Consider the following 14,404-nt stretch of genomic DNA (forward strand, 5'->3'; position numbering starts at 1 on the left):
CCAGAGTCACCATCCTGGTAAGCTTTGGGAAAACCTTCACAAGCACTCGTGTACGTGTATGTGGAGAGAAATAAAATTGCAAAATTTGACAGTCCTCTCATAAAATGAGTGAGACTCAGGAATTGTCCCTTGTAATGAATTTGCGAGAATTGGCTTGTCTGTTTTCTGTATTTTCCTAGATAGTATTCGTAATGTTTTTATCGGATGGACTGATTTATATTACAAGAACACCTGTAGCTAAAGATATAAATGATTTATTATCATTAACTGTGTGTCAAATATATACAAAACACATGAATAACAGTATGAACATGCACAAGCAACCTCTCTCTCAGCTCCCTAATCAGTCTGAGGTCACCTAACTCTAACATTCACTTATATATGAATGAGACTCCTAGTGGTCAGTCGGTGTATTACAACATAACCTTGATATAACTGCAGTATTGTTCACAGATGAGAATGCAGCAGGCAAAACCATTAAATGGACAGTATGGCAGAACTACTGCATTTGAATCCTTTGCAGAGAGGGGATCAACTCTCCAGTCAACTCCATACCATGCCAGTCCAGTGCCTGGCCATGTCCTTCACCACCCAGGGGCTATACTTACTTCCGTGCCCCCGGCATGGTCATCACGATTGGTTTTCGTTTTTGCAAACCAGTAGTGATTTGCACCAGCGTGACATCACAGCGATTTGGCAAGAGGATAAGGCATGGATGGACATTACGCCGTCAAGGCCGGTAAGTCCATCGTAATTTATTAAAATGCATGGTTATCAGGTTCACGCCCCTTCTGGGCATGAATCTGATTACATTACCAGAGGGGGCAGGGGAGATCTAAACCTGAGATCTCATTGGTGCAAATCCTGTTTTTGGCTGCATGCGAGATTGAGTGAGATAAATGGAGCCACTAAATTGCGGCCCTTATTGCTGATTTATGTTTCCCCCCCTTGTCTCAACGGCTTCTTTTTCCCTTGCTTGGCCAATCTGGGTAAACTCTGGAGCCATTTTTAACTTATTTCCATTGTTTTACTAAACCTCCTTGCAGGCTATCAAATCCATTCATTATTCCCTGTGACAGGTGTCAACATTCCTAACTCTTGGCTCTCCTTCACCTATTTCTGCCTGTCGTCTATATTTGTTTAGTCCTACAAAAGGCATTCACTGATAGTTTCTTCCAAAGGGATCAGACACCTAGCAGTCACCTGCATTTTGTTGTTACACATGTTGATTGATCTGCCTCGTATTTCCACCATTTTCTATTCTAATTTCAGAATGGCTGGGTTTGTACTTTTCTTCTGCCTCTGTTTTCAGTTCTCAATCCCAGCTTGGGTGACTGTGTGGAGTTTGCGCGTTCGCCCCGTGTCTGCGTGGGTTTCCTCCGACAGTCCAAAGATGTGCAGGTTAGGTGGATTGGCCATGCTAAATTGCCCTTTAATGTCCAAAAGGTTAGGTGGGGTTATGGGGATAGGGCAGGGTCAGGGGCCCAGGTCGGGTGTTCTTTCGGGGGTTGGGGCAGACTTGATGGGGCGAATTGCCTCCTTGTGCACTGCAGGCATTCCATGAAATCAATCGCTCCACTTCGATAGAAAGTTTACTCACTTCGCCATCTGCTGGTGGAAGGGTCAAACTAAGGAAACTGAAAAACATGACCTCAACCTACAGTTCATTTTTAATTTGTAAAAAGAGGGTTATGGTGCAAACAATTGACCAATTTGATTGTTCATACTCATCGTTCTCCTCACATCTCACCCCCTGCCATCTTGTTCACCGACCAACAAATGGGCTTCAAACTGATGTGAAGTATTGGGAGCAAGTCTACAAGGCAGTGTTCCTGTTTCAGGTCTTTATTTAATGAGAGGGCAAATTGGACACAGAAATCAGTTTGCCAATTCACGGCCCTCTCCAGATGTCCAGTTGTTTATCTCAATGACTGAAAACCTGGAAGAAGCATGATTCAGACGGACAGACTGTAATTGTCAAATCAACCCACAGGTGAGGCTCAGCGAAGGAGCACCAAATTGTAAGCTATACCTCAGAAGGTCTTGGTGCGATGGCTTCTTTCCAATATAGCAAGCTAGAAAGATTACAGCGTTAGCTAGAGCACTTAACATTTCAGAATAAGAGAAGGGCGAAGGTTGAGAACTGGCCAATTAAGGCATTCCTTTAACCAACCTCTGAAATTGGGGTATCCCATTGCCATTTCAATGTCTTTGTGCTTTGCCTTTCTCACAAAAGATTATTCCAAACACTTAACACTTTGAACATGAAAGTTCCTGCATTTTTTAATGAATGACTTTGGTGTTAATTTTAATATAGGTCCCCCTTTGCCCAAATTCTTGGCTGAGATTAATGATAGGCTGACCACGTGTCAGTGTAGGCAAGGAAGGGGCATTTTATCCATTTCAAGTACCTCTTATGCCAATTTAACATAATCTTTGACCATTCTAGGAAGACGCTGGTAGATTTTAATTCGGAATACCATCAGGACACTGTCCTTACGGAAGAGATGTTCAAGCAGACAGACAAAGTCAAAGAGAAAATGAGCAATCTCCTGCACCAATGGGAAGTTAGTCAAGAACAAGAATCCAGTTTGCATAAAATGCTTGGGGACTTCAGAGCTGAAACAAATGACGTTTCGATCAGGTAAAGCATTCCTCACCGAGTGTGTAACTGAAGGTTTGCTACCAAAGCGGAGATCTGGGGTGTCATTCTCCGACCCCCCGCCGGGTCGGAGAATGGCCGTTGGCCGCCGTGAATCCCGCCCCCGCCGAAGTCTCCGCTCCCGGAGATTGGGCGGGGGCGGGAATCGGGCCGCGCCGGTTGGCGGGACCCCCCGCTGGATTCTCCGGCCCAGATGGGCCGAAGTCCCGCCCAGGAATTGCCTGTCCCGCCGACGTAAATCAAACCTGGTATTTACCGGCCGGACCAGGCGGCGTGGGCGGGCTCCGGGGTCCTGGGGGGGGGGGGGGCGCGGGGCGATCTGACACGGTGGCCTGGCCCGCGATCGGGGCCCACCGATCTGCGGGCGGGCCTGTTCCGTGGGGGCACTCTTTCCCTTCCGCCTCCGCTACGGCCTCCACCATGGCGGAGGCGGAAGAGACTCTCCCCACTGCGCATGCGCGGGAAACTGACAGCGGCCGCTGACGCTCCCGCGCATGCACCGGGAAACTGTCAGCTGACGCTCCCGCGCATGCGCCGCATTTCCGCGCCAGCTGGCGGGGAAACAAACGCCACTTCCGCCAGCTGGCGGGGCGGAAATCCCTCCGGCGTCGGCCTAGCCCCTCAATGTTGGGGCTAGGCCGCCAAAGATGCGGAGCCTTCCGCACCTTTGGGCCGGCGCGATGCCCGTCTGATTGGCGCCGGATTTGGCGCCAGTCGGCGGACATCCCGCCGTTGGGGGAGAATTTTGCCCCTGTTGTGCACATTCCCACATGGAAATATGAACCTTTCGGGCTGATTTTAATGGTTTTATGCTTGCCTGGAGGTCCAGCATTAGAATATGTCTGAATTCAGGCAGAGGAGCAGGGACCAAATTTGGATAATGGCATCAAGTGACGATTGGAACATACATTGTCTCTTTTACTGAGCATCCGATTCAGGCACAAAACGCCCCTACCCCACTAGGTAGTTAGATTTTCTAAATAAAAATCACTGAAATGCAAAGTGAGGTGGGGTGCAAAACAGATGTCTGACCTGAAGTCTCCTTATTCCCGCTGGACAGGGTGGTTAAACTTCGGACTTGCGCATCCCAGATCCCTCACAGTGGTACATTTGGACACACACCTCACTGTAAAATGCTGATTCCATATCTCACAGCCTCTACTGTAATTCTCTGAGGGCAAATCCCGCTCCAGGGTCCCAGGTTCAATTCCGGCCTCGGGTGACTGTGTGGGGTTTGCACTTTCTCCCCGTGTCTGCGTGGGTTTCCTCTGGGAGCCCCCACTGTCCAAAGATGTGCATGTTAGGTGGATTGGCCATGCTATATTGCCCCTTGGATTCCTAAAGGTTGGATGGGTTGCTGGATTCTGGGGTTAGGGTGGAGGTGTGGGCTTAAGTAGGGTGCTCTTTCCAAGGGCCGGTGCAGACCCGAAGGGCCGAATGGCCTCGTTCTGCATTGTAAATTCTATAATTAAGAGGACATAATTCGTATCCCTTTTCGTAAGGCCATAATTTTATCATCCCCCCCCCCCTCCCACCCCCGCCTTCCTCGGTCCTCTTGCCTCTCTGGGGCCCTGGCCCTGGAAAGACAAATTCCAGGCCCCATTGCCTCACTTACCTTCCTCGGAGCTGTTGCAATATTAGCAGTGGCAGTCACCACACTTGGTGATGCTGTTGCAACAAGAAAGTTGCCAGCCATTTCATTGTTTGGTACCTTTTGGAGGTATTTGCCTTTCTCGGTGGCGGCAGCAAGCCCTCTTCACCTAATTAATGGCCGACTGCTGTTAACTAGCTGTGAGAATAGCCGACCACGAGGAAGCCTGCCCCCACTGTAAAATTCAGTCCTTTAACTGAATATCTCAAACTACCCACTGTAATACTCTGAAAGTACTGTGTCATTAATGTCCCACAGCCCTCATTTTAACACCTTCTGATATTGTCCATCTCATGCAGCAAGGTCACACAATGGTTCGCACTGCTGCTTCACAGCACTAGGGTCCCAGGTTCGATTCCCAGCTTGGGTCACTGTCTGTGTGGAGTCTGCACGCTCTCCCTGTGTCTGCGTGTGTTTCCTCCGGGTGCTCCGGTTTCCTCCTACAAGTACTGAAAGACGTGTTGTTAGGTGAATTGGACATTCTGAATTCTCCCTCTGTGTACCCGAAGAAGCACCACAAAGTGGCGACTAGGGGCTTTTCACTGGGTCTCCCACAGTCCAAAGATGTGCGGATTGGGTGGATTGGCCATGCTAAATTGCCTTTTGTGTCCAAAAAGGTTAATTGGGGTTACTGGGTTCAGGGGATGGGGTGGAGGAGGTGTGTGCTTGAGTGGGGTGCTCTTTCCAAGGGCCGGCGCAGACTTGATGGGCGAATGGCCTCCTTCTGCACTGTAAATTCTATGATTCTGATTCACAGTACATTCATTGCAGTGTTACTGTAAGCCTACTTGAGACAATAAAGATTATTATTATTATATGCTTCACTGTAGCACACTGACATACTGTTGTACGGCATACTATGACAAACTCTGATTATTTACATTATGTTACACAATATACATATGATGATATGACATGCTGTGATGCACTTATTTATCTAAGAAATTAAGATCATAAGAAATAGCAGGAGTAGACTACTTGGCCCATTGAGCCTGCTCTGGCATTCGATAAAGTCATGGCTGATCTGACTGTGGCCTTAACTCCACTCTCGTGCCTGTCCCCACATAACCCTCAATTCCCTTGTTGATCAAAAACTATTGGAACTCAGCCTCAAATGTACTCAATAATCTAGCCTTCAGTGCTCCATGGAGTAGTGAATTTCATAGTTTAACAACTCTTCTCCTCACCTCCAACTTAAATGGGAGACCCCTTATTCTGAAACTCTGGCCCCAAGCTCTTTGAACCTATTTAACTCGCTGAAACATCATTGTGTGAGAAGGGAACTCTTCTTTGATGAGACAACACTATTCTTAGATCCAGGTGACTGATCAAAACAGTTGAAATATTGTTCATTACAAAAAGAGTCAAAAAATGATTGATATACAGTAAAGTTAAAATGTTCTTTTTGAAGTATGGAAAGTGGCTTAATAGAAACATTAAGCATTGCACCAAGTGAACTTATCAGATACCTTTAACCATCATGACTTGGTCATTGTATGCTCCTTTTGTTTGAAATCTTCTCAGGAACTTCTGTAATATAGTTCAATCATTCTGTTAATGTTATGAAGCTGGGTTAATTAAGTATAATTCCTGTGAAATTCACCATAAACATATCAATTAGTTCAGCATACATATCAAAGAAGGTGAGGACACTTAGACAATCAGAGAAGGGAGGAGGTTTCCAGAATGTTGTAAATATTAGTTCACGACAAACGAGAACAAAAACCTTCGAGATTCAAATTGATCAACCATTCTACGATATTGCAGACAGTTATCAATCATACAAACATTTCCAGGTTAAATATTCCAGTCAAGGCATTTGCTCAACTTAACTATTGAGCCACCATTGGCACCGACAGCACAAAGGACGGAGTGTGACGAGTTCAATGGACTGGGCAGCGGAGTGCAGGGAAGACTGCAGAATACAGAGGTGTGGCAATTCTGGTGGTGGGGAGACATTAGAAATGAAGAGTAAAGTAGGTAAAACAACTGAACTGGGCAAAATATGTTCCAATTGTCCAGACAACTGAACAGTTCTTTTTTATAATTTTTTAAAATATGTTTTTATTAAGAATTTTTCAATAACAATATTTTCTACCTTACAAACAAAAGCCCCCCCCGCCCCCGTAACAAAAAAGAAAAACGAACTCACGTGGCAAGACATGAACATGGCAAGTCAATAAGATACAAAACTTTGTACAGTGGATTCTTCCCGTATATGTCAGTTTCCGGATCCTACCATGTGTTTTCTTGCTCAAATGCCCCCCAGAGAAGCCCCCCTCCCTCCCCTCCCCCCCCCCTCAACTGCTGTCCCCCCTCCCCCCCCCCCCCCCCCCCGGGTTGCTGTTGCTGCTGTCCGACCTTCCTCTAACGTTCCGCGAGATGGTCTAGGAACGGTTGCCACCGCCTGTAGAACCCCTGCGCAGACCCTCTCAAGGCAAACTTTATCCTTTCCAACTTGATAAACCCAGCCATATCATTTATCCAGGCCTCCACGCTGGGGCGCTTCGCCTCCTTCCACATTAGCAAGATCCTTCGCCGGGCGACTAGGGACGCAAAGGCCAGAATGCCGGCCTCTTTCGCCTCCTGCACCCCCGGCTCGTCCACTACTCCAAATAGTGCTAGCCCCCAGCTTGGCTTGACCCGGACTCTCACCACCTTAGATACTGTTCCCGCAACTCCCCTCCAGAACCCCTCCAATACCGGGGCATGACCAAAACATATGGACATGGTTCGCCGGACTTCCTGAGCACCTCCCACATCTGTCCTCCACCCCAAAGAACCTGCTCAGCCTCGCCCCCGTCATATGCGCTCTATGAACCACCTTAAATTGTATCAGGCCAAGCCTGGCACACGAGGAAGAGGAATTAACCCTACTTAGGGCATCAGCCCATAGCCCCTCCTCAATCTCCTCCCCCAACTCCTCCTCCCCTTTACCCTTCAGCTCTTCTACCAAAGCCTCCCCCTCTTCTTTCATCTCCTGGTATATCGCCGACACCTTGCCCTCCCCGACCCATACGCCTGAAATCACCCTATCTTGAATCCCCTGTGCCGGGAGTAGCGGAAATTCCCTCAACTGCCGCCTCACAAACGCCCTCACTTGCATGTACCTGAAGGCGTTTCCCGGAGGTAGCCCAAACTTCTCCTCCAGCGCCCCTAAGCTCGCAAACGTCCCGTCAATGAACAGGTCTCCCATTCGTCTAATCCCTACCCGATGCCAGCTCTGAAATCCCCCGTCCATCCTTCCTGGGACAAACCGATGGTTGTCTCTAATCGGGGACCACACTGAGGCTCCCGTCGCACCCTATGCCGTCTCCACTGCCGCCAGATCCTTAACGTTGCCGCCACCACCGGGCTCGTGGTATACCTTGTCGGCGAGAGCGGCAGCGGTGCCATCACCAGCGCCCCCAGGCTTGTTCCTTTGCAGGACGCCATCTCCAACCTCTTCCACGCCACCCCCTCTCCCTCTATCACCCACTTACGGACCATTGCCACGTTGGCTGCGCAATAGTAACCCTCCAAATTCGGCAACGCCAACCCTCCTCTATCTCTGCTACACTCCAAGAACCCCCTCCTTACCCTCGGGGTCTTGCTTACCCACACAAATCCCATAATGCTCCTGCTGACCCTCTTAAAAAAGGCCTTAGTGATCACAATTGGGGGCATTGGAATACAAAAAGAAATCTCGGGAGGACCACCATTTTAACCGACTGTACCCTACCCGCCAGCGAGAGTGGCAACATGTCCCACCTTTTAAAATCCTCCTCCATCTGTTCCACCAACCGAGACAAATTAAGTTTATGCAGTGCCCCCCAGCTCCTAGCTACCTGAATCCCCAAGTATCGAAAGCTCCTTTCCGCCCTCCTCAGCGGTAGGTCGTCTATCCTTCTTTCCTGGTCCCCCAGATGGATCACAAAAAGCTCACTCTTTCCCACATTGAGCTTATAGCCCGAAAAATCTCCAAACTCCCGTAGGATCTGCATAACCTCAACCATCCCCTCCACTGGATCCGTCACATACAGCAACAGGTCATCTGCGTACAGTGACACTCGATGTTCCTCTCCCCCTCGAACCACCCCCTTCCATTTCGCCGACTCCCTTAACGCCATGGCCAAAGATTCAATTGCTAATGCGAACAGCAGAGGGGACAGGGGACACCCCTGCCTCGTCCCTCGATACAGCCGGAAATACTCCAACCTCCGCCGGTTCGTGACCACACTCACCACCGGGGCTTTATATAGGAGCTTCACCCAACTGATAAACCCTCCCCCGAACCCAAACCTCCTCACCACTTCCCAGAGATACTCCCACTCTACCCGATCGAAGGCCTTCTCCGCGTCCATGGCTGTCACTATCTCCGCTTCTCCCTCCACCGATGGCGTCATTATCACATTAGTATTTAACTGCCTACCCTTTACGAATCCCGTCTGGTCCTCATGAATCACCCCCGGGACACAGTCCTCAATCCTCATGGCCAACATTTTTGCCAGCAACTTAGCGTCTACATTAAGGAGCGAGATCGGTCTATACGACCCACATTGCCGTGGGTCCTTATCCCACTTCAAGATCAAAGAGATCGTCACCTCCGACATTGTCGGGGGCAGGGTCCCCCCTCCCTTGATTCACTGAAAGTCCTTACCAGCAACGGGGCTAACAGGTCTACATATTTCCTGTAGAACTCCACCGGGAACCCATCGGGCCCCGGGGCCTTCCCTGCCTGCATGCTCCCCAGTCCTTTAACCAGCTCCTCCACCCCGATTGGTGCCTCCAAACCAGCCACCTCCTGTACCTCCACCTTTGGGAACCTCAACTGATCCAAGAATCGTCACATCCCCTCTTTTCCCTCTGGGGGCTGGGACCTATACAGTTCCTCATAAAAGGCCTTAAAAGCCTCATTCACTTTCCCTGCCCTCCGCACCGTAGTTCCCCTGCCATCTTGGACTCTACCTACTTCCCTCGCTGCCATCCTCTTACGGAGCTGGTGTGCCAGCATCCAGCTCGCCTTCTCCCCATATTTGTATATTGCCCCCTGTGCCTTACTCCACTGTGCCTCTGCCTTCCCTGTAGTCAACAGGTCGAACTCCGTCTGGAGACTTCGTCTCTCCCTGAGCAGTCCCTCATCCGGAGCCTCTGCACAACTCCTGTCCACCCTTAAAATCTCCCCCATTAACCTCTCCCTTTCCCTGCCCTCTCTCTTCACCCTGTGAGCCCTAATGGAGATAAACTCTCCCCTGACCACCGCCTTCAGCGCCTCCCATATTACTCCCACCTGCACCTCCCCGTTGTCGTTAGCCTCCAGATACCTTTTAATACACCCCCGCACCCTCCCGCACACCTCCTCGTCTGCCAGCAGTCCCACATCCAACCTCCACAACAGGCGTTGGTCCCTCTCCTCCCCCAACTCCAGCTCCACACAGTGCGGGGCATGGTCTGAAATGGCTATGGCCGAATACTCCGTTCCCTCTATTTTCGGGATCAATGCCCTGCCCAGGACAAAAAAATCTATCCGGGAGTAGGCCTTATTAAGGTGGGAGGAAATAGAAAATTCTCTGGTCAAAGGCCTGGCAAATCTCCACGGATCTACTCCCCCCATCTGATCCATAAACCCCCTAAGCACTTTGGCCGCAGCCGGCCTCTTCCCCGTCCTAGATCTGGAACGATCTAATGCTGGGTCCAGCACCGTGTTAAAATCCCCAACAATTATCAAACCCCCTACCTCCAGGTCCGGAATACGCCCCAACATCCGTTTCATGAATCCAGCATCGTCCCAGTTTGGGGCATATACATTCACCAGTACCACCTCCGTCCCCTGCAACCTACCACTCACCATCACGTATCGATCTCCCTTGTCCGCTACTATGTTCTTGGCCACAAACGACACCCCCTTTCCCACCAGTATTGCCACCCCTCTATTCTTCGCATCCAGCCCCGAATGGAACACCTGTCCCACCCATCCCTTCCTTAACCTGACCTGATCTGCCACCTTCAGATGTGTCTCCTGAAGCATGACCACGTCTGCCTTCAGTCCCTTTAGGTGCGCGAACACTCGGGCCCTCTTAACCGGCCCATTTAGGCCTCTCACATTCCACGTGATCAGCCGGAGTGGGGGGTTACCTTACGCCCGCCCGCGCCCCCCCCCGCCGTCTAGCTATCTCCTATTTTAGGCCAGTCCCGTGCTCGCGCCTCCCGCACCCTCTAGTCCCCCAGGCGGGGAACCCCCGCCCCGACCACCTCTTCCATTTTCAGTTCCCCCTCGGACAGTGCAGCAGCAACCCTAAACTTTGTCCGCGAAGCGGTGGAACCTTGCCACTATCGCCATTGGCGGCTCATCTGCCTTGGGTCTCCTCGCCAGGACCCGATGAGCTCCTTCCAGCTCCAGGGGGGTCGGAGAGGCCTCTGCACCCATCAGCGAATGGGCATCGTGCTCACGTACGCCCCGGCATCAGCTCCCTCCACTCCTTCGGGAAGACTCAGAATCCGGAGGTTGTTCCTTCTCGACCCGTTCTCCAGGACCTCAATTCTCTCGGCCCACCTCCTGTGCACCGCCTCCGTTTTTACCGCCAGGCCCAGGATCTCGTCCTCGTTGGTATTCACTGTCTCATTCACCACACGAAGCTCCACCGCCTGGGTCTTCTGGGTCTCCTTCAGCCCCTCGATCGCCAACAGCATCGGCACCAGCACCTCCTTTTTCAGCTCCTCCACACATCGCTTGAGGAACTCCTGTTGGTCTGGCCCCCACGCTGCTCGCTCACCACCCTCCGCCATCTTGTTTTTTTCACCCCGTTTTGGTCTCTGCTCCAGGGCCTCTTTCCTCGTCGCTCTACCGCTGATCTCTGTCATAAATTGTGAGGGGGGACCTCACTGCACCTTCCCACACGGGATTGAATCAAAACAGCTCCGTTGGGGCTCCTCCAGAGAGCCCGAAAGTCCGTAGTCGCGGGAGCTGCCGAAACGCGCGGCTTAGCTCCGCATCGCCGCAACCGGAAGTACAACTGAACAATTCTTAGAGACCTGTTAATAATAATAATAATAATAATAACAATCACTTATTGTCACAAGTAGGCTTCAATGAAGTTACTGTGAAAAGCCCCTAGCCACCACATTCCGGCGCCTATACGGGGAGGCCAGTACGGGAATTGAACCCGCGCTGCTGGCCTTGTTCTGCATTACAAGCCAGCTGTTTAGCCCATTGTGCTAAACCAGCCCCGGTATGTATGTTTTGGGCAGGCGTCACTTAATTGACTGTCCAAAAAGCCGTATTCTTTGTAAATGAAATCTTTGAGAGAGTAAAATATGACTTCAGCCACAAGGGTTTTGAAAACCTTGGGAACAGATTATTACACACCCTTCCATTGACTTCAGTGGAAAAGAAAGCTGGGCAGCATGTCTAGAAACATAGGAATGGTAATAGGCTAATCAGCCCCTTGAGTCTAGTCTGTCATTCAGTTAAATTTTAGCGAATTTCTATAATAATCCAAATCTTAGTCCTATAACCTTTAAACGATTTCCTGTTTAATAATTTCAGGTATGAAATTTTACTTGACCATACCTTAACAGATTTTGTGAAGAGAGTGTTCCAGATATCCACTACCCTTTGTGTAGGTAATGCTTCCAGACATTACCCGAATGGTTTATTTTAAATTCACCATTACACCCCTTTGTTCTGGACTCCCCCATGAGCTGCCGATTGTGATTGCCCCTTTGAGGTCCCGGCTGAAGTTATGCTTTACCATCTTCACGTAATATTCAAATAGAACCTCACCAAAGCATTGCAGTTACTCAAGTACAAAATGCAGCAACAAGGCAGGCTGGGAAACATCAGAAATGCTCAGAATATTTAAGTTTACATGCAATGCAGAAGAACACGTTTAGATAACTTTCCTGTGTCCAACAACATGGTACTAACCAAGCGTCTTATAACTGAATTTATTTTTAGCATGAATGAGTCATCTGAAGCAGTGTCAAAAATTGTAGCAGACACGAGTGATCTTGCAGGGATCCACTCGCTGTTGGAAGCTATATTGGTCGAGCTACACAGAGCCAATGACCTGAGTCAAAAAAGCAGCTACCTACTGACCAAACCACAGAGTGGAAAGTAAGCATCAAAATAAGGGAGCAATATAAAAGAGTTGTTATTACTTTATTCTGCATTCAGTGTCTAGAAGTACTGAAATGCTTCATTAATTATTAAAATATTATAATTATGCATGATCAAATATTATTATTCATATTAGATTTAGAGGAATATTGTGTAATATTAATATACTCTGTATTGGATCTAGGGTAATACAATGATTCTAAAATATTCCACATAAATTAGAATAGTATTGATATGCAAGTTATTAGAACAGTAGCAATATTATAATATGAATACTTTCTACATCACATCAAAGTGGATAAAAGTAAAGTAAAACTACTGTTCCACGAGGTAATTGCATCTAAAATTTTAGATATGAATTTGAGTCCTGATGTGATAGAAATTATTTACAGGGCAGTAATTCCTTTGAAAGATTTAGATCATTTACATAGGGAAATGTAATTTAGATATTATCCATCATGTGTGGGGATCCATGGAGTTGCTGTAGAGAAGCATTTGTGTTATGTCACTTTTATCCTCAGTTTGTACTTTGTGGGAAAGACAGGATGGCATAGTCAAGTTAACTGCGCAACTGTTATTACCTTGCTTAGAGAATAGTATGTCGTTTTCTATTAGAAACTCACAACCTAATCAAAGCCTGTATTAGTGTGAAGGTACAGGGCCTTTCACACTCAGAGTTAGGTGAATGTACAAATTGGCAGTTTTTCCAACTGTGGACCTTTATCATAACATTGACAGAAATCATGATCTTACTGAATAGCGGAAAAGGCTCAAAGGAGTGAGTGGCCTACTCCTGCTCGTTATTTGTATGTACGCTCATATGTAAACTGCATGCTAGAGAGAAGAATACTTGTATACTCTATATTAGATATAATAAGAAAAATGATTTAAACATATAAACCCTCGATTAGATGTAAGAATATTAATATACTCAATTAAATATAAGTATTTAATATATTCTGCATCAATATACTGTTTTAGATAAAGGAATATAATACATTCAAGGTAAGAATAGAAATCTACCGATTTATGCTAAAGTAATATTATATATAAAACAAGTGGGCAGCATTGTGGTTATGCTATTACACTAGAAATCCAGAGGAGAGAAATCAATTCGAACAAAAGTTGTATCAGACTTGCTAACATTGGGCGCGATTTAATGGAAACATGTCTAAGTGCCATGTCGGGTGTGATTGGCAGGGTATTTCTCGACAGCCGTGTTGGCAAGATCATGGCTCGTATTTAACGGTACTTAGTACTGAAAATGAACTCGCACAAGCTTCTCGCCATTACTGACTGCCTCACTGTCTGATTCGCCAGACTTGTGCCTCAGCGACTCGCTGCTAACAAGGAGGAGCTGCTTTTAAACGCTCCCTCACCACTCACTCCAGTCAGCACATAAGCATGGCAGCGCGTAGACCTGCTCCTTGCTTTGGGGATGCCGACCTAGCCAGGCTTTTCAACACCAGCGCTGCAAAATGGGACATTTTGTTCCCCCGAGGGGCCGGAGGACCAGCACCAAGGTCACCAATACTGCCTGGGAGGCAGTGCCAGCAATTGTCAGTTCGGGCAGCATGACAAGGAGGACAGCCGGCCAATGTAGGAAGAAGCCCAACGATCTCCAACAAGCTGCAAGGGTAAGTTACCACCTCTCTCCTGGCATCAGTTCCGCCTGCCACTCCTCAAATTCCCAACCCGCCCCCCCCCCACACTCCCCCACAAACCATAGCTGACACCTCACACCCTCCCCACATCCGATCTTCGTGCTCGTTTATCATAACCCTCTGGCACCCACCAGCACAATCCCTTCATGTCCCAGGTGCAGTGCCCAGACGTGCCACCTGCTATAGACTCCCATGATGCATTCAGCACTAAGCTCACCATGCCCTCTCTTTGTCACCGCAGGAGAAGATAGCCCATAATAAAGAGGAGAGGGCCAAGACCGAAGGCGGAGTATCAGGAGTCCGAGTCCTCACCCCCTATGAAGAACGGG

At 48.6% G+C, this 14,404-nt stretch overlaps 1 protein-coding gene and 1 long non-coding RNA gene across 3 annotated transcripts in view; one reads left to right on the plus strand and one right to left on the minus strand.

Moving 5' to 3' along the window:
• Positions 1-14,404, plus strand: part of LOC140431009 (uncharacterized) — an 87,194-nt gene that overhangs the window by 24,808 nt on the left and 47,982 nt on the right. The window contains exons 5-6 of one of the 2 annotated variants that reach the window (XM_072518900.1): positions 2,450-2,644; positions 12,250-12,408. In XM_072518900.1, the coding sequence (XP_072375001.1) occupies positions 2,450-2,644; positions 12,250-12,408 (354 nt within the window). The remainder of the gene's footprint in view (positions 1-2,449; positions 2,645-12,249; positions 12,409-14,404) is intronic. The other variant, XM_072518901.1, reaches the window with a different exon arrangement.
• Positions 1-14,404, minus strand: part of LOC140431010 (uncharacterized) — a 215,053-nt gene that overhangs the window by 9,381 nt on the left and 191,268 nt on the right. The gene's annotated exons all lie outside the window — the stretch shown is intronic.

This window comes from Scyliorhinus torazame, chromosome 10, assembly GCF_047496885.1.
Source record: "Scyliorhinus torazame isolate Kashiwa2021f chromosome 10, sScyTor2.1, whole genome shotgun sequence".
NCBI classification, from domain to species: Eukaryota; Metazoa; Chordata; class Chondrichthyes; order Carcharhiniformes; family Scyliorhinidae; genus Scyliorhinus; species Scyliorhinus torazame.